The sequence below is a fragment of the Myotis lucifugus genome, unplaced genomic scaffold (assembly GCF_000147115.1).
Source record: "Myotis lucifugus unplaced genomic scaffold, Myoluc2.0 scaffold_21, whole genome shotgun sequence".
Taxonomy (NCBI): domain Eukaryota; kingdom Metazoa; phylum Chordata; class Mammalia; order Chiroptera; family Vespertilionidae; genus Myotis; species Myotis lucifugus.
In genome coordinates this window covers 10,011,919-10,030,074 of record NW_005871069.1, presented here as the reverse complement: position 1 = coordinate 10,030,074, position 18,156 = coordinate 10,011,919, and the positions used below count along the sequence as shown (strand labels likewise).

Below are 18,156 nucleotides of genomic sequence, written 5' to 3'. Positions count from 1 at the left end.
GGTGTATTTTTCTCATGGCCTGTGTAAAGGCGAGGAGAGGGAAGACTGCCAGATTTTTCATCTCTTTCCTGGGTGACCTTTGCTAATTTTTTTTTTATAATTAACTGCTTTGTGGGCTGTGTTTCTCAGTCCTTCTAGGCCAGTGGTTCTCAACCTTCCTAATGCTGTGACCCTTTAATACAGTTCCTCATGTTGTGGTGACCCCCAATTTCATTGTTACAAATTGAACATAATTAAAGCATAGTGATTTAATCACAAAAACAAATATGTAAATTATATATGTGTTTTTCTGATGGTCTTAGGTGACTCCTGTGAAAGGGTCATTCAACCACCAAAGGGGTCGCGACCCACAGGTTGAGAACCACTGTTCTAAGCAGAGAACAATGTAGTCTTGAGACCTGCGACCTGCCTGCCCTTCCTGATAGTTCCATTTGTGGGTCCCTGTTAGGGACAGCATCTGCTCCAATTGGGCGGGGAGTGGGGATGGGGGTGGGTTTGTGGGGGGCGGCAAGCAGTCTGCCAGCAGAGGGTATCTGCGTAGCCCTGGGCATGAAGCCAGATTTGGCACCAGCAATCTCCCAAAGGGGGCACTTGAAGGCTAGTGCTGGAGTTGGGGATGAAGAGAGCCAAAAACTGCTCTGGAGCTGGTATGAGATGGGGTGGTGGCAGTGGGATCTGCTGGGTAGAGTGATGGGCTCTCAGGCTGCTGAGATGGAGGAGCCATAGACTGGGGAACGGGGGGATGATCAGCGGGATCAAAAGTGGTGAAGGAGGAGGGAGATTTGAGATTCTCTGGGGCAGTGGTCGGCAAACTCATTAGTCAACAGAGCCAAATATCAACAGTACAATGATTGAAATTTCTTTTGAGAGCCAAATTTTTTAAACTTAAACTATATAGGTAGGTACATTGTTATTAACTTAATTAGGGTACTCCTAAGGCTTAGGAAGAGCCACATTCAAGGGGCCAAAGAGCCGCATGTGGCTTGCGAGCCGCAGTTTGCCGACCACAGCTCTGGGGGCTTAGGGTGAAGAAGGAAAAATCTGTGAGGGAGAGCAGCTGTTACAGAGAGAAGGATGTGTCCTTGAGTGTAAAAAAGCCTGGGTATACAGGATCTCAGACCACTTGCCCTGCCTGCGGCAGTAATTGTCAAGGTCAGTTAGGATTTGGAAATTGAAAGTGCCATTTTACTGAGGCCAGAAGTCCTGCACGAATTCTAGGGTCTGAAGGCTTTTAAGTAGACAGCCCATGGGTGTGTGGGGGGAATGGTCAACTGTGAATTCCCCATGGTGACTGGCAGTGGCTTAAGGTCTGCTTTCCATGATATTAAGGCTGAGAAAGGTGTCCCCGTCTCCTGCTAACGTTCACAAGACGGAGCCCTCCCTCTGACTGGCGTCCCCGTCAGGAGAGTGGGCGAGGGAACCTGGTTCCCCCCGAGGACTTGTCCCGACCAGTGCTGGATTTCCGTGGGGCCGGCTGAACAGTATCAGCCCGGAGCCTGGCTCCAAACCCAAAATGACAGGATAGTCCGGACGGAGGAAATCAGACTAAAGCCACTTACCTATGAATCTATGCCCGGTGCTGATGCAGGAGGAGGCAAGGCAAGGCGAGGTCCACTATCCAGTCACAGGCACGACCCAGACAGGTCCGGAGGAAGGCTAGGGGGCCCCAAGTAAGTGTCACAAGTTCAGCAGAAGTTCAGCTGTGCAGGAGCATGGCTGGGGGGCTTCCCTGGACACAAGGGGAGCTCAGGAGCTAGATTATCACTGTCTCTCTGAGTGCCAAGTGCCCGGTTGCTGGAACCCTGTAATGGCTCTTACTGGACCCCTCACTAGACCTTCCCAAGTTTTGGCACCAAATGAAAGGTCCCGAGTGAGCTGGGGTCACGCACCTATGACATGAGGCCATAATGTATCAAAAAAGATTTTATTCCAGGCACCTGGGTGCAGGTGGGCTGAGACTGAGAAAGGCATCAGCGAAGAGAGCAGGGAGAGATAGGTTTTTATTAATTGTTGCTGGCTGTAAGCCACTCTGCTGACATAAGGGTTTGGTCCATCCTTAGTTCCTCCCATGCCAGGTGTCTTCTTGTTATCTGAGCTATGCTGTGTTCAAGGCTGCAAGCTTTCTGCAAGGTATCTGCTAAGCACAATAAGTTTTTCTCTGCCCCGTTTTATTCTCTTTAACCCTTTCACTTACTGCTCCACAAAAACAACTTCGCCAGAATAACTGTTGACCTCTGGTTGCTATCCCAGCGATCATTTCTCAATCCTCACCTTCCTCTTGACTTAGCTGGCTAGTCTTTCCTCCTGGACACAGTCTCTTCACTTGGCTTCTAGGCACCACTCTTCTGGTTGCCTTGCCTTCCACTTACTAACTCTGTTTCTGTTGTGGTTTGACCTCATCTTGAAGGCCAGTGCTACAGGGGTGCCCCAAGGCTCTAATCTGAGGCCTCATACCTAATTATTTTATTTTTTAATTTAATTTATTTTATTTTATTTTATTTTATTTATTTGTTAATCCTCACCTGAGGATATTTTTCCTATTGATTTTGAAAGATAATGGAAGGGAGGGTGGGAGGGAGGGAGAGAAACCTTGATTGGTTGCCTCCCACACGTGCTCCCACCAGGGTGTTGATCAAACCTGCAACCCATGCCTTTGACTGGGAATCGAACCTGAGATGCTTTGGTGCTTGGGCCAGCGCTCTAACCTCTGGGCAAGGGCTCAGTCTCATACCTTTTAATAAACACTCAGCTCTGGGTGGAGAGTCTCATAGCTCTGAACTACCCTCTGTAAAATTATCAATACATTCATACCAATAGTTATTATTCATGTAAGGACAATCCAAATTAAATTAATTCAGCTAAAAGTGTTTTCCTTGGCTGGGAATTTTTCAATGAGTCATAGAGAGTTTGCTTATATTTAAGGTTACAGATGGTATCACATTTTTTCACAATTTTCTGATCATGGGATAAAATAGAGATTGCAACAAAACAAAAAACAAGAAAGTTCTATAACAGATATATCAGTGAGAATGTTTAAAAATTATATTGCATATTGCATTTTCTGTTATCAGTTTCTTAGACTGTGGCTTTGGAACTTCTGATATTCACACCATTAACATAAGCTCCGAGCATTTTCCTCAAATCATTAAAAATGGGTCTGCCTTATGACCTAGAGATTCTACTTCTGGGGATTTATTGGAAAAACTAATTTGAAAGGATATATGCCACCCTTATGTTCATAGCAGTGTTATTTACAACAGCCAATATTTGGAAGCAGCCCAAGTGTCCACCAATAGATAAGGATGAAAAGCTGTGGTACATATGTACGATGGAATATTACTCGGCCATAAAAAGGAATGAAATCTTACCATTTGCGACAGCATGGATGGACCTAGAGTGTATTATGCTCAATGAAATAAGTCAGTCAGTGAAAGACAAATACCATATGATCCATGGAATGTAAAGAACAAAATAAACAAAATTGAAACAAACTCATAGACACAGAGAGAGAACAGAGGGGAGGGGTGTTGAGAGACTGGGTGAAAGAGGTGAATGGATTAAGAAGTACAGAATGGCAGTTACGGAATAGTCATAGGGAAGTAAAGTACAGCATAGGGAATATATGGTCAATAATACTGTGATAACTATGTATAGGGCCAGTTGGGGTACTGGAAATATCAAGGGAACACTATGTAAAGTATATGATTGTCTAACCATTATGCTGTACATCTCAAACCAATACAAAATAAAATTGAAAGAAAAAAATATAAGCATCTAATAACTGTAATGTAACCAAGACAAGGCCAAAATATTCCCCTTCTTGTGATTACTCCATTACTGTTTCTACATTGGGGTGGGTATATGATTGACACAAAAGGCAAATAGCACTGATATACTTAATCTTATAGAAAAAAAAATCATGGCACTGAACTCGCCAACAGGGAAAGCCATGTTGTGTCCTTATGACTCTTGAATCTGTGGTAGTTCACTAAAATGAATGTAAACTAACCTTGTGCTTGTGCATTGTGTTTTGGTGTTTTATAATCACTGACCTATGTTTTCTGTAAGTTTTTACAGAGTGAAATTTTTATGTTATGCAGTGGGAACCTCACCCAGTTGAAAGGGTGAAATAAATCTGACTGAGACTTTATGACTAAACTACTTTAATGAAGAAATTGAAAGATGATATGAACTGGGAAATAAATGGAGCTTTTGTAAGAATTCTGCCAAAAGATTTTACAGTCATTTTTTCCCCTGCCTGTTCAGGAAACAAGGAGGGAAGCATCATAATAAGGGGGAAATTATGGTGAAGAAAGTTTCAGGAGGCAGTGAAAACTCATCTTTTTCATCAGTACATCATGTTTCAAAGTTACCTGGTAAACACCTAGAAAACAAGCCAAAACTTAGTGACTTTGAAAAGAGAACATTCAACTACCAGTATTACTAAGTTAGTGTAATCAGTATACATAGTTGATCTGGATTTTTCAGGACCCAAAGTATTATCTATAAATTAGCTGCACAATTGCCAGGAAATCCCTTTGGTTTTAAGTTGTTAGAAATGTTCTATATATTGAGATGTTCCATTGTATTATTTGTGAGAAGTGACATTTCAAAATGTTTCCTTGACAAACAGTATCTCTGGGTGCCTTGGTGTTTTGAATATGCAATGTTTGAGTAACAGCATCAATTAATAAACCAGTCCAATAATTTGAAGCTTTGTTGAGATAATTCTTTAGAAATAACATTGTGTACCCTAGAGAATTGTGCAATTTGTCAAAGTTGATAAATATTTATATTTTATTAGGAGTACCTTTTCTGGCTTTGTTCGGGTTTGAGGGAAGAAAAAGCATCATCTTGGATGTTATGTTTATCTGATCACTAGTAATTGGCTGAATGTGAAGGCCTCAGACTTTGTTTTCATGAGTTTTCCAATTGGCCTTTCTCTTGGCAGGTTCCCAAGGGAAAAGTAGTAGTTCTCAATTTCCGATTCATAGACCTCGAGAGTGACAACCTATGCCGCTATGACTTCGTGGATGTGTATAATGGCCACGGCAATGGCCAGCGTATTGGGCGCTTCTGTGGCACGTTCCGGCCTGGAGCCCTTGTGTCCAGTGGCAACAAGATGATGGTGCAGATGATTTCCGACGCCAACACTGCTGGGAATGGTTTCATGGCCATGTTCTCTGCCGCTGAACCAAATGAAAGAGGTATTGATTCTACATCATGGGAATAACAGCAGTAAGGATGCTCATAGTTACTGTATGTCAAGCACTGTCATAGGCACTTTATATGTATTTACTCCTTTAATTTAAACTTAAGAGAAGTTCTCAAACAGAGAGCTAATAAATGTCACCAAAACACCCAGTTCTTTTTTTTAAAAGCCCATATATATTCTTTTAAAAATTCAAATAGAGATATTCATGGAGTGAAAATGTGAAGTTTGCATACACATTCAGTTATAGAAACATACCCTTTCATCCGATTGTAGTCCCCTCTTAGAAATAGCTATGGTTGGTAGTTCTCATTCATTTCTATACATTTGCAATAACTTTTTAAAAGTGTAAGTGTGATCATGTATTCATATTGTGTCACAACTTTCTCTTTTCATTTAACACAATATGTTGGGATATTTTCACATCAGTAGATGTGAACTCTTGAAAATAGAAACCTCTACCCTTGAAAAATAAATGCAGAAGGCAAGATCTGTTATATTTGCAGCCTTTTGCCTAAGGGGACTTCCTAATCTTTTCTTTTTTTAAATTTAATGGGGTAATAGGATCATATAAGTTTCAGGTGTACATTTCTATGATAAATGATTGATATATTGCACTGTGTGCTCACCACCCAAAGTCAAATAATTTTCCATCACCATATATTAAACTCCCTTCACCTTCACTGCTCCTTGGGTCCATGAGTTTCAGTTTTATATCTCATACTAGAGGCCCAGTGCATGAATTCTTGCACGGGTGGGGTCCGGCTGGCCCACCCTGATCAGGGTAGGGGGGGCTAAGAGGGGGCGGGCCGGCCGGGGGGGGGGTCATGGGACATTGGCTGGCTGGCCCTGCCCCCATCGGGACCATTGGCCCGCCACAGTGTGCGTCATAGTGACGGGTTGTTCCAGTCGTTTCTGTCACTTGGCTTTTATCCTATATAATAAAGAGGTAATATGCAAATTGACCATCATTTCAACAAACAAGATGGCCACCCCCATGTGGACATAAGATGGCCACCACAAGATGGCCGGCAGGGGAGGGCAGTTGGGGGCCATCAGGTCTGCAGGGGAGGGAAGTTAGGGGCGACTGGGCCAGCAGGAGAGGGCAGTTGGGGGCGACCAGGCTGGCAGGGGAGCAGTTAGGTGTCAATCAGGCTGGCAGGGGAGTGGTTAGGGGGTGATCAGGCTGGCAGGCAGAAGTGGTTAGGGGCATTCAGGCAGGCAGGCAGGTGAGCAGTTGGGAGCCAGCAGTCCTGGATTGTGAGAGGGATGTCCAACTGCCGGTTTAGGCCCAATCCCGATGGGCTCCCACATTGGAGAGGGTGTAGGCTGGGCTGAAGGACACCCCCCCCCTTGCACGAATTTCATGCACTGGGCCTCTAGTATATAAATATAGATATGAGTGAATCATATGGTTCTTAGCTTTTTCTGACTGATTTATTTCACTTAGCATAATGTTCTCAAGGTCCATCCATGTTGTAAATTGCACTATTTTATTCTTTCTTATAGCTGAGTAGTATTCCAGTGTATATATGTACCATATCTTCTTTATCTACTCCTCTATCTAGGTGCACTTTGGTTGTTGTCTCCATGTCTTGGCTAATGTGAATAATGCTGCAATGAAGATGGGCACATGTATCTTTGTGAATACATGATTTTGAGTTTTTCGGGTATATACCCAGGAGAGGGATTGCTGGGTCATATGGTAGCTCTATTCTTAATTTTTTGAGGAATCGCCAGACTGCTTTCCATAGTGATTGTCCCAGTCTACATTCCCACCAGGAGTGCATGAGGGATCCCTTTTGTCTACAACCTATCTAACCCTTGTTATTGCTTGTCTTGTTGATAATGGCCACTCTAAAAGGTGTGAAGTGGTATCTCATTGTAGTTTTGATTTGCATTTACCTAATTGCCAGTGAGGTTGAACATCTTTCCATATATCTATTGGTTTTTTGTATGTCTTCTTGGGAGAGGTGTCTGTTCATGTCCTCTCTGCCCATTTTTTAATTGGGTTGTTTTTGTTTGTTTGTTTTTATATGTTTTGGATATTAAACCTTTGTCAGAGCTGTTGTTTGCAAATATCATCTCCCATTCATTTGGCTGACTCTTTGTTTTGTAGATGTCTTTTGCTATGCAGAAGCTTTTTAGTTAGATATAGTCCCATTCACTATTTTTGCCTTTACTTCCCTTGCCTTTGGAGTCAAGTTCATAAAGTGTTCTCTACAACCAAGGTTCATAAGTTTAGTACCTATGTTTTATTTGATGTAATTTATTGTTTCAGATCTTATATTAAGGTCTTTGATCCATTTTTTATTAATTTTTGCACAAGTGGACAAATTGTAATCTAGTTTCACCCTTTTGCATGTGACTTTCCAATTTTCTAAGCACCATTTATTGAAGAGACTATCTTTACTGCATTGTGTCTTTCTGGCTTCTTTGTCAAAAATTACCTGCTTATATACATGTGGTTTTATATCTGGGCTCTCTATTCTGTTCTACAGATCTGTGTCTGTTCTCTGCCAATACCATGCTGTTTTGATTATCATAGCTCTGTAGTATAATTTGAAGACAGGTAGTGTGATACCTTTGGCTTCATTCTTTTTTTCTCAGTATTGCTTTGGCTATTCAGGGTCTTTTGTGGTTCCATACAAATCAGATGAATTTTTGTTCTATTTTTTTTAAATGACATTGGGATTTTGATGGGGGTTGCATTAAAACTGTATATTGCTTTGGGTAATATGGCCATTCTGACTATGTTGATTCTTCCAATCCATGAAAACAGGATATTTTTCCATTTTATTGTGTCTTTTTAAATCTCTTTTAATAATGCTTTGTAGTTTTCAGTATATAGGTCTTTCACAACCTTTGTTAAGTTTATTTCTAGGTACTTTATTTTTGGTTGAAATTGCAAATGGAATTGTTTTGTTTCATTTTATTAAAGATTTTTCATTCATGTATTTATTCCACAATCAAAATAAATCATAATTTAAAAATCATAACATTTTAAAAGGTAAAGGAGACTTGGTGTCACAGCTTCATTAATAAAACAGAAGTCAGTCTAAAATGCAACACTAAACATGTGTTCTATTCACATTGTGGAATATAAATACATAGTAATTACACATAAAATTTCACTAAAGATCTGGGATGAGACAAATAACCATTTGAAACAAACTGCCCAATGAGTAGAGGTATGCTGCAAATAATTTCTATTAACATTTTACTGCAAGATAGAAAAACCCCCAAGGTAACTATAAACGCAAGCCCCTCATTTCATGCACCTGGCCTTGACTTTTGTCTTCCTTCCTCAGACATTTCTAAATCCAGAAAGGCTTCTAACACCCCATGCTCAAAAAGGCCATCACAAGTCCCAAAGGACCTTAGCACAGACAGCCGTTAATAAGCCTGTATGCAATCTTCATTCAGAACTTCCAGGGAAATCAAGAGCCCAAATCTGTAGAGCAGCAGCATTTTCTTTTTGCACAATAGTTTTAACTGTGTAAAGAGCTATAACAGGCCATGTGCATTTCATAAGCAAACCGGAATATTATCTTGTTATCTTTCTATTTATTTTCTGAAGTTTTGTTGTTAGTATATTGGAAAGCAGTGGATTTTTGTACATTGATTTTGTATTCTGCGAATTTACTGTATTTGTTTATTGTTTCTAATAGTTTTGGGTGGAGCCTGTAGAGTTTTCTATGTACAGAATCATGTTACCTGCAAAAAGTGACACTTTTACTTCTTCATTCCCAATTTGGATGCCTTTTATTTCTTTCTCTTGCCTTATTGCTCTAGCTAGGACTTCCAGAACTTTGTTGAATAAGAGTGGTGAGAGTGGGCATCCTTTTCTTGTTCCTGATTTTAGAGGAAAAGCTTTCAGTTTTTTGCCACTGATTATAATATTAGCTGATGGTTTGTCATATATGGCCTTTATTATGTTGAGGTACTTTCCTTCTATTTCTATTTTATTGAGTGTTTTAATCATAAATGGATGTATCCTATCAAATGCTTTTCTGCATATATTGATAAGATCATATGACTTATCCTTTCTTTTTTTTTTTAAACATCAGTGACCATCTTTATTTTTTTTTTAAATTTTGTTTTATTGCTTAAGGTATTACAAATGTCTCCTTTTTTTTCCCCCTTGACCTTCTCCCGGCCTCCCCTACCCCCCAGTGTCTTGTGTCCATTAGTTATGCTTATATGCATGCATACAAGTCCTTCAGTTGATCTCTAAAACCCCCCCTGCCCCCCCAACCCTCCCTGGCCTTCCCGCTGTAGTTTGACAGTCTGTTTGATGTTGCTCTGCCTCTGTATCTATTTTTGTTCATCTTCTACACTAATAATAGACAAACATGGTAATTGACCGTACCTTCACTACGCTTCCCATTGGCTAATCAGGGCAATATGCAAATTAACTGCCAACAAAGATGGCGGTTAATTTGCATACGTAGGCGCAATGCTGGGAGGCAAAAGGGGAAGGACGGAAGAAGCCACCTGCCGCTGATGGTGATCGGAAACCCAGGCAGCAGCCAAGAGCCGGGGGGCAGGACAAGGCCGGCCCCGGCCAGTGATCGGAGAAGCCGGGCAGGGCAGGGAAGAGGCGGCTGCTGGCGTCCGCCTCTTCCCTGCCCCGCCCGGCTTCTCCGATCACCGATCACCGGTGATCGGTGATCAGAGAAGACCCAGAAGCCGGGCTGCGTCGCCTCCCGGGGACCCGATCCGGCCCCACGTCGGGAAGCAGGAGGCAGCTCTTCACCTGGAGGCTTAAGCCCAAGGTGGGAGGTGCCATTTTCTGTACGGAAAGGCAGGGGGCATGGCTAAGCACAAGGGGGCGCCATGTTTGCGTATGGAGAGGGGGCATGGCTCAGAGCAGGGTGGTCCCACGTATGGAGAGGCGGGGGCGTGGCACAGAGCGGGGCGGTGCTACGTCCGAAGAGACCGGTGCTGAGGCCGGGTGTTCGCCTCAGGATGCGAGCAGTGGGAGAGGAGCATGAGGTAGAGGAGGTGAGGCTTCAGGCAAGTGAAGGAAAAGGGCAGGTCACCCAGCCGCGAGGCTGTTCCAAGCTTCCCGCCCCAGGTTTTCAAATGTAAATATTACTTCAGATGTTGTAGTCGCACGTAGTTTATCCCCTTCCCCTCATCTTGGCTGTTAAAGTCATGCCCACCCCCTGGGCAGCCAGGCCTCACATTCATGGCAAAGACGAGGTTTGGTTCTGGGGTCACCCCTTAGATTTTAAGTGGCTGCTACACTTGGTTGATAGGAAGAGTGAGACTTTAGCCCTGAAAAGATGGAAGGCTTGGGGCAGACGGTTCCCTTGAGGGCTCAGCCCGCTTTCGGGCCATAGGCACAGGGAACGTCCAGGGCAGCCCCTGGAGCAGGCATCCGTCTGAGCTCGGATGAGGCCGTTTTGCAGCCTCCCCTTCCTCCGTCCCAGGTGGTGGGGGCCGTGACTGCCTCGAGGCTGCTCCCTGGAAGCCATTCTCCCCTCAGCCTGTAGCTGTAAAACAGCGCACGCGAAGAGAATCTTTTTTTGTGCCTCATGTTAAAAAGTTAAAAAAAAAAAAGGTGCGTGACTCCTCACTGTGTTCATTTGTAAAAAAAACAAAATGCTCTTAAGACCCCGGGCGGTGAGGCAGCCCGGCCCCAAAGAAAATATATGCACAACCCATAACACAGACAACAGTATGGTGATGGCCAGAGAGAAGTGGGGGGGGGGCAAGAGCTGGGTAGAGGGGGCAAAAAGGGGGAAATAGGGACATCCTATCCTATCTAATAAAAGAGAAACATGGTAATTAGCCATACCTCCGCTACCCTTCCCATTGGCTAATCAGGGAGATATGCAAATTAACTGCCAGCCAAGATGGCGGCCGGCAGCCAGGCAGCTTGAAGCGAACAGGGAGGCTTGCTTGCTTCAGTGATGGAGGAAGCCAACGTTCCCCGCCTGCGGCTGCCGGCCTCTGAGCTTGCAGTTTGAAACATTGTAACAAATATAGAAGCTAAACAAAACCCCAGAAACCCACTTTCAGTCAGCCAGGCTTCAGCCAGCAAGACCGCAACATTGTTTCAAATACAGAAGGTAAACAAAGGCCAGAAACCTGCTTTCAGAAGCCGAGCCTCAGAGAGAAAGCCGGCTATCAGCTCCAGTGACAGGCATAGGAGGTAAATAAATGCCAGAATTAAAAAAAAAAGAAAAAAAGAAGAGGTTTGGAGCTTCAGTCGCCCGCCAGCCTGAAAACAGCCCTCAGCCCCTCACCCAGACTGGCCAGGCACCCCAGTGGGGACCCCCACCCTGAAGGGGGTGTGACCAGATGCAAACAGCCATCAGCCCCTCACCCAGGCTGGCCAGGCACCCCAGTGGGGACCCCCACCCTGAAGCAACAAGATGGCGGCTAATTTGCATACTGAAGGCAGGCGGCAGCAGGCAAGGCTGTCTGCGGTCTGGGACCCGGATCTGTGACCCTGCCAGGCGGGGGGCAGTGCTTGAGGCTGTCCGCGGTCCCAGGAACTGGATCTGTGACCCTGCCGGGTGGGGGGCACCGTGGGAGGCTGTCTGCAGTCCGGGACCTGGATCTGTGACCCTGCCAGGCGGGGGTCAGTGCTTGAGGCTGTCCATGGGACCGAGACACGGATCTGTGACCCTGCCTGGCAGGGGGCAGCGCTTGAGGCTGTGCATGGTCCCGGGACTTAGATCCGTGACCCTTCACAGCAGGGAGGCAGCCATCAGCGCCCAGGAGTGACTGCGCAAGGTCCGCCTCCTGGCCCAGAAGGTGCAGGATCGCAGGGACAGCCACCGTGGCGGGCCAGACTGACGTCCTCCTGGCCGCACCACGGGGGTTTGCGGATCTGCAAAGCCAGAGGCCTCCGGTGTGCACATACCCCCCTGGTGTGCGAACATCCCCCAGCACACTGTCACCCTCCCACGCCTGCATCAGTTGCAAACCAAGGTGTGCACAAGTTCCCCCCGCCTCTCCACCGCACTTCCATCAACCCAGCATGCCTAACACCCCCACAGGATGTGCACACATCTCCTCTGATGCGCTCACGTCCTTTGGAGAGTGTCTGGGTGTTCTGGGTGCTGAGGGTGGGCGCCTGTGAGATGACAGTGAGAGGGCAGAGTGGTGATGCCCTGTTCCCACGGAGGCCAGTGCAGCTACGAGATCACCTCTGGGGGGTTAATGCAGGTGCTGAGGCAGGAGCAGGTGCAGATAGACACACCTGGTGGGCGCGGGCAGCCCTCTCTGAGGTGCCTTCGGTCAGCGTTCATGATCAAGAACCCAGAGGCAGAGAGGAATTCCGTCCTCTCAGTGAAACAGTGGGATAGTCCGGGCGACTGTAGAGGAGGAATGTGCACTTTGGGTGCCAGCACCCATGAGTGAAGGCTGCCCTGACTGAGCCTTGCTTGCTTGGGGCCTAGCGCACTCCTGCCGGGCAACAGGTGACAGGACGTGCTTTTCCGAATTAATGAGAGAAAATGTTGATTCTCCTGCTGCCCACAAAGGTGGAAAGTGAAGTGGGGAGACATGTGGGGAATGAGCAAGGTTCCCTGTCTGGGGGTTCCAAATCTGCTCTTGGTTTCTTTCACCACTGACAAGAGATATACAGGGTGTCCCCCCAAAATGTATACACACTTTGAATACCTACTAATTCCAATGGTTTTAAGCATAAGAAAGAAACAACAATGGAGCTGTTATCTGTTAAAAGTGTGGGCACAAACAGGTAGTTCGACATTCCCTGAGGGGTCTCAGATTGGAGAGGGTGAAGGCCAGACTGAGGGGCCCCTTTCCACCCCCCCCTACCCCAGTGCACGAATTTTGTGCACCGGGCTACTAGTATAATAATAATAAAAGGCTAATATGCATATTCACTGAACGGCAGAATGGCCAGTTGCTATGATGTGCACTGGCCACCAGGGGGCAGACGCTAAATGCAGGAGCTGCCCCCTGGTGGTCAGTGCACTTCCATATGGGGAGTGCCACTCAGCCAGAAGCTGGCTCATGGCTGGCCAGCACAGTGGTGGTGGCAGGATCCTCTCCCACCTCTGTAGCAGCACTAAGAATGTCCAACTAACGGTTTAGACCTGATCCCTTGGGGGCCTAAGCCTTTAGTTGAACATCCCCTGAGGGCTCCCTGGCTGCTAGAAGGATGTCTGACTGCAAGCTTAGGCCTGATCTCCTGGGGAGTGGGTCTAAGTCGACAGGGGACATCTCCCAAGGGGTCCTGGACTGTGAATGGGTGCAGGCCAGGCTGAGGGACCCCCTCGAGTGCACAAATTTTTGTGCACTGGGTCTCTAGTCAGTTTATAATGGTCTTTATTATCCATAAATGAGTGAGATCATGTGGTATTTTTCTTTCATTGACTGGCTTATTTCACTTAGCATAATGTTCTCCAGTTCCATCCATGCTATTGCAAATGGGAAGAGTTCCTTCTTTTTACAGCAGCATAGTATTCCATTGTGTAGATGTACCACAGTTTTCTAAACCATTCATCAGCTAATGAGCACTTAGGCTGTTTCCAAATCTTAGCTATGGTAAATTGTGCTGCTATGAATATAGGGATGCATACATCCTTTCTGATTGGTGTTTCTGGTTTCTTGGGATATATTCCTAGAAGTGGGATCCCTGGGTCAAATGGGAGTTCCATTTTTAACTTTTTGGGGAAACTCCATACTGTCTTCCATAGTGGCTGCACCAGTCTGCATTCCCACCAGCAGTGCACGAGTGTTCCGTTTTCTCCGCATCCTCTCCAGCACTTGTCATTTGTTGATTTGTTGATGATAGCCATTCTGACAGGTATGAGATGGTACCTCATTGTTGTTTTGATTTGCATCTCTCGGATGATTAGTGACTTTGAGGATGTTTTCATATGTCTCTTGGCTTTCTGAATGTCCTCTTTTGAAAAGTGTCTATTTAGTTCCTTTGCCCACTTTTTGATTGGATCGTTTATCTTCCTTTTAAGTTGTATGAGTTCCCTATAAATATTGGAGATTAAACCCTTATTGGTGATAACATTAGCAAATATGTTCTCCCATGCAGTGGGCTTTCTTGTTGTTTTGTTGATGGTTTCTTTTGCTGTGGAGAAGCTTTTTATTTTGATGTAGTCCCATCTGTTTATTTTCTCTTTAGTTTCCAATGCTCTAGGAGCTGTATCAGTGAAGAAATTGCTTCGGCATATGTCTGAGATTTTGTTGACTTTGGATTCCTCTAGTATTTTTATGGTTTCCCGTCTTACATTTAAGTCCTTTATCCATTTTGAGTTTATTTTTGTTCATGGTGTAAGTTGGTGGTCTAGTTTCATCTTTTTGCATGTATCTGTCCAATTTTCCCAACACCATTTATTGAAGAGACTGTATTGACTGCATTGTATGTTATTGCCTACTTTGTCAAATATTAGTTGAGCATATTGGTTCGGGTCTATTTCTGGGTTTTCTATTCTATTCCATTGATCTATATGTCTGTTCTTGTGCCAGTACCAGGCAGTTTTGAGAACAGTGGCTTTGTAATACAACTTGATATCTGGTATTGAGATCCCACCTACGTTGTTCTTCTTTCTCAGGATCGCTGCAGCTATTGGGGGTCTTTTTTTATTGCAGATGAATTTTTGGAGAGTTCTTTTTGGTCTGCGAAATATGCCGTTGGTATTTTAATGGGGAGTGTGTTGAATTTATAGATTGCTTTGGGTAGTATGGACATTTTAATGATGTTGATTCTACCAATCCATGAACATGGTATGTTCTTCCATCTGTTTATGTCTTCCTCTATCTCTTTTTTCAACATCCTTTAGTTTTCTGAGTAGAGGTCTTTTACCTCTTTAGTTAAGTTTAATTCTAGGTATCTTAATATTGTTGGTGTGATGGTACATAGGATTGCTTTTTTAGTCTCTCTTTCTGTAAGTTCACCATTTGTGTATAAAAATGCTACAGATTTTTTGGCATTAATTTTGTATCCTGCTACATTGTCAAATTCATTTATTAAGTCTAATAGTGTTTTGATGGAGTCTTTAGGGTTTTTTATGTACAATATTATGTCATCTTCGAATAAGGACAGCTTTACTTCTTCTTTTCCAATTTGGATGCCTTTTATTTCTTCTTCATGTCTAATCCCAATGGCTAATATTTCCAGTACTATGTCAAATAAGAGTGGTGAGAGTGGGCATCCCTGTCTTGTTCCTGTTCTTAGGGGAAATGGTTTTAGTTTTTGCCCATTGACTATGATGTTGGCTATGGGTTTGTCATATATGGCTTTTATTATGTTGAGATATGATCCTTCTATTCCCATCTTGCTGAGAGTTTTTATCAAAAATGTTGAGGATTTTGGCATCTATGTTCATGAGGAATATTGGCCTGTAATTCTCTTCCATTGTGTTGTCCTTATCTGGTTTTGATATTAGGGTGATGCTGGCTTCATAGAATGAGCTTGGAAGTGTTCCTTCCTCTTGTATTTTTGGAATAGTCTGAGGAGGATAGGTTTTAGTTCTTCCTTGAATGTTTGGTAAAACTCCCCTGTGAAGCCGTCTGGTCCTGGGCTTTTGTTTGCTGGGAGCTTTTTGATGACTGCTTCAATTTCTTCCATACTTATTGGCCTATTGAGATTTTTAGATTCTTCCAGGTTGAGTTTTGGAATGTTGTATTTTTCTGGGAATATGTCCATTTCCTCCAGGTTGTCTAGTTTGTTGGAGTAGAGTTGTTCATAGTATTTTTTAACAATCCTTTGTATTTCTGTGGGGTCTGTTGTTATTTCTCCTCTTTCATTTCTGATTTTGTTTATTTGGGTCCTCTCTCTTTGCTTCTTGATGAGCCTGGCTAGACTTTCATCAATCTTGTTTATCCTTTTAAAAAACCAACTCTTGGTTTCGTTGATCTGTTGTATTGTTTTTTTGGTCTCTATGTCATTTATTTCTGCTCTAATTTTTATTATCTCCTTCCTTCTGTTCACTCTGGGCTTTTCTTGTTGCTCTCTTTCTAATTCTTTGAGTTGTAGAGTTAGCTGATTTACTACCATTTTTTCTTTTTTTTTTTTTGAGGTAGGCCTGTAGAGCTATAAACTTCCCTCTCAGGACTGCTTTCATTGTGTCCCATAGGTTTTGGATTGTTGTGTTTTCATTGTCATTAGTGTCCAGGATGTTTTTAATTTCTTCTTTGATGTCATTGGTAACCCAATCAATATTTAATAACATGCTATTTAGCTTCCAAGTGTTTGAGTGTTTTGGATTGTTTTTATTGTAGGTTATTTCTAATATTATTATGCCATTGTGGTCTGAGAAGATGCTTGGTATGATTTAAAATCTTCTTGAATTTGGGGAGACTTTGCTTGTGACCCAATATGTGGTCTATTTTTGAAAATGTCCCATGTGCACTTGAGAAGAATGTATATTCCGTGGCTTTGGGGTGAAATGTTCTGAAGATGTCAATTAAGTCCATCTGATCTTGTGAGTCATTTAGGATTGCTGTTTCTTTGCTGATTTTTTATCTAGAGGATTTATCCAATGATGTCAATAGTGTATTAAAGTCCCCTACTATGATTGTATTGTTGTTGATCTCTCCCTTGATATCTTCCAGGAGTTTTTTTTTATGTATTTGGGTGCTCCTACATTGGGTGCCTATATGTTTACCAGGGTTATATCCTCTTGTTGTATCGATCCCTTTAGTATTATGAAGTGCCCTTCCTTATCTCTTGTTATGGCCTTCACTTTGATGTCTATTTTGTCTGATATAAGTATTGCTACCCCAGCTTTTTTTTCATTTCCATTTGCCTGAAAGATATTTTTCCATCTCTTCACTTTCAGTCTGTGTGAGTCCCTTGTTCTGAAGTGGGTCTCTTGTAGACAGCATATATATGGGTCATTTTTTCTTATCCATTCAGCCACTCGATGTCTTTTGATTGGAACATTTAGTCTGTTTACATTTAAAGTTATTATTGAAAGGTACTTTTTTGTAGCTATTTTTATTTTTTTGAGCCTGTGTTTCTTCTTACCTTTTTCTTTCTTCTTTTTACAGCATTCCCTTTAGCATTTCTGGCATTGCTGCCTTGGTAGTGATAAACTCCCTTTGCCTTTTTTTTTTTTTTGTCTGCGAAGTTCCTGATTTCCCCTTCAATTTTGATTGATAGTCTTGCTGGATAGAGTATTCTTGGATTCAGTCCCTTGCTTTGCATCACTTTGTATATCTCCTTCCATTCCCTTCTAGCTTGATGTGTTTCTGTTGAGAAATCATTTGATAATCTGATGGGGAATCCTTTGTAGGTAACTCTCTGTCTCTCTCTTACAGCCTTTAAGATTGTCTCTTTGTCGTTAACATTTGCCGTTGTAATTATGGCATGTCTTGGTGTGGGTCTTTTGGGATTCACCTTGCTTGGGACTCTCTGTATTTGTGTAACTTTTTTCTTCCCCATATCAGGGAAGTTTTCTGTCATTATTTCTTCAAATAGATTTTCTAATCCTTGCTGCTCTTCTTGTCCTTCTGGCAACCCTATTATACGTCTGTTATTTCGTTTTGCATTGTCCCAAAGCTCCCTTAGGCTCTCCTCCTGCTTTTTAATTTTTTTCTCTAGTTGCTGTTCAGATTTGGCTTGTTTCTGTACTTTATCTTCTAACTCACTAATTCAGTCTTCTGCTTCTTCTAGTCTACTGTTGAAGCCTTCCATGATGTTTTTGATTGTAGCTATACCATTTTTCATTTCTTCCTGATTTTTGCATAGGTTGTTGATTTTCTTGTCCATCCTGTGTATGAACTGTATGACCATTACTCTGAATTCTTTTTCTGTCATGTTGCATACTTCATTTCACTTATTTCCTTTCTTGGCAATTTCTCCTTTTCTTTCCTCTGGGGATTGTTTCGTTGTCTCCCCATTCTATCACCAGAAGGTTCAAATGACAAGTTGCAGGGGCCTGGGCCATGTGCAGTGGGAGTATTTGCACCCCCCAAGTGTCATTGAAGAGCTCTGA

The 18,156-nt window shown here is 43.3% G+C and overlaps 1 protein-coding gene across 2 annotated transcripts in view; it reads left to right on the top strand.

The window, feature by feature from the left end:
• Positions 1-18,156, top strand: part of PCOLCE2 (procollagen C-endopeptidase enhancer 2) — a 125,431-nt gene that overhangs the window by 38,158 nt on the left and 69,117 nt on the right. For both annotated transcript variants that reach the window (XM_006085773.3, XM_006085772.3), the window contains exon 3: positions 4,952-5,207. In XM_006085773.3, coding sequence (XP_006085835.1) covers positions 4,952-5,207 — 256 coding nt within the window. The remainder of the gene's footprint in view (positions 1-4,951; positions 5,208-18,156) is intronic.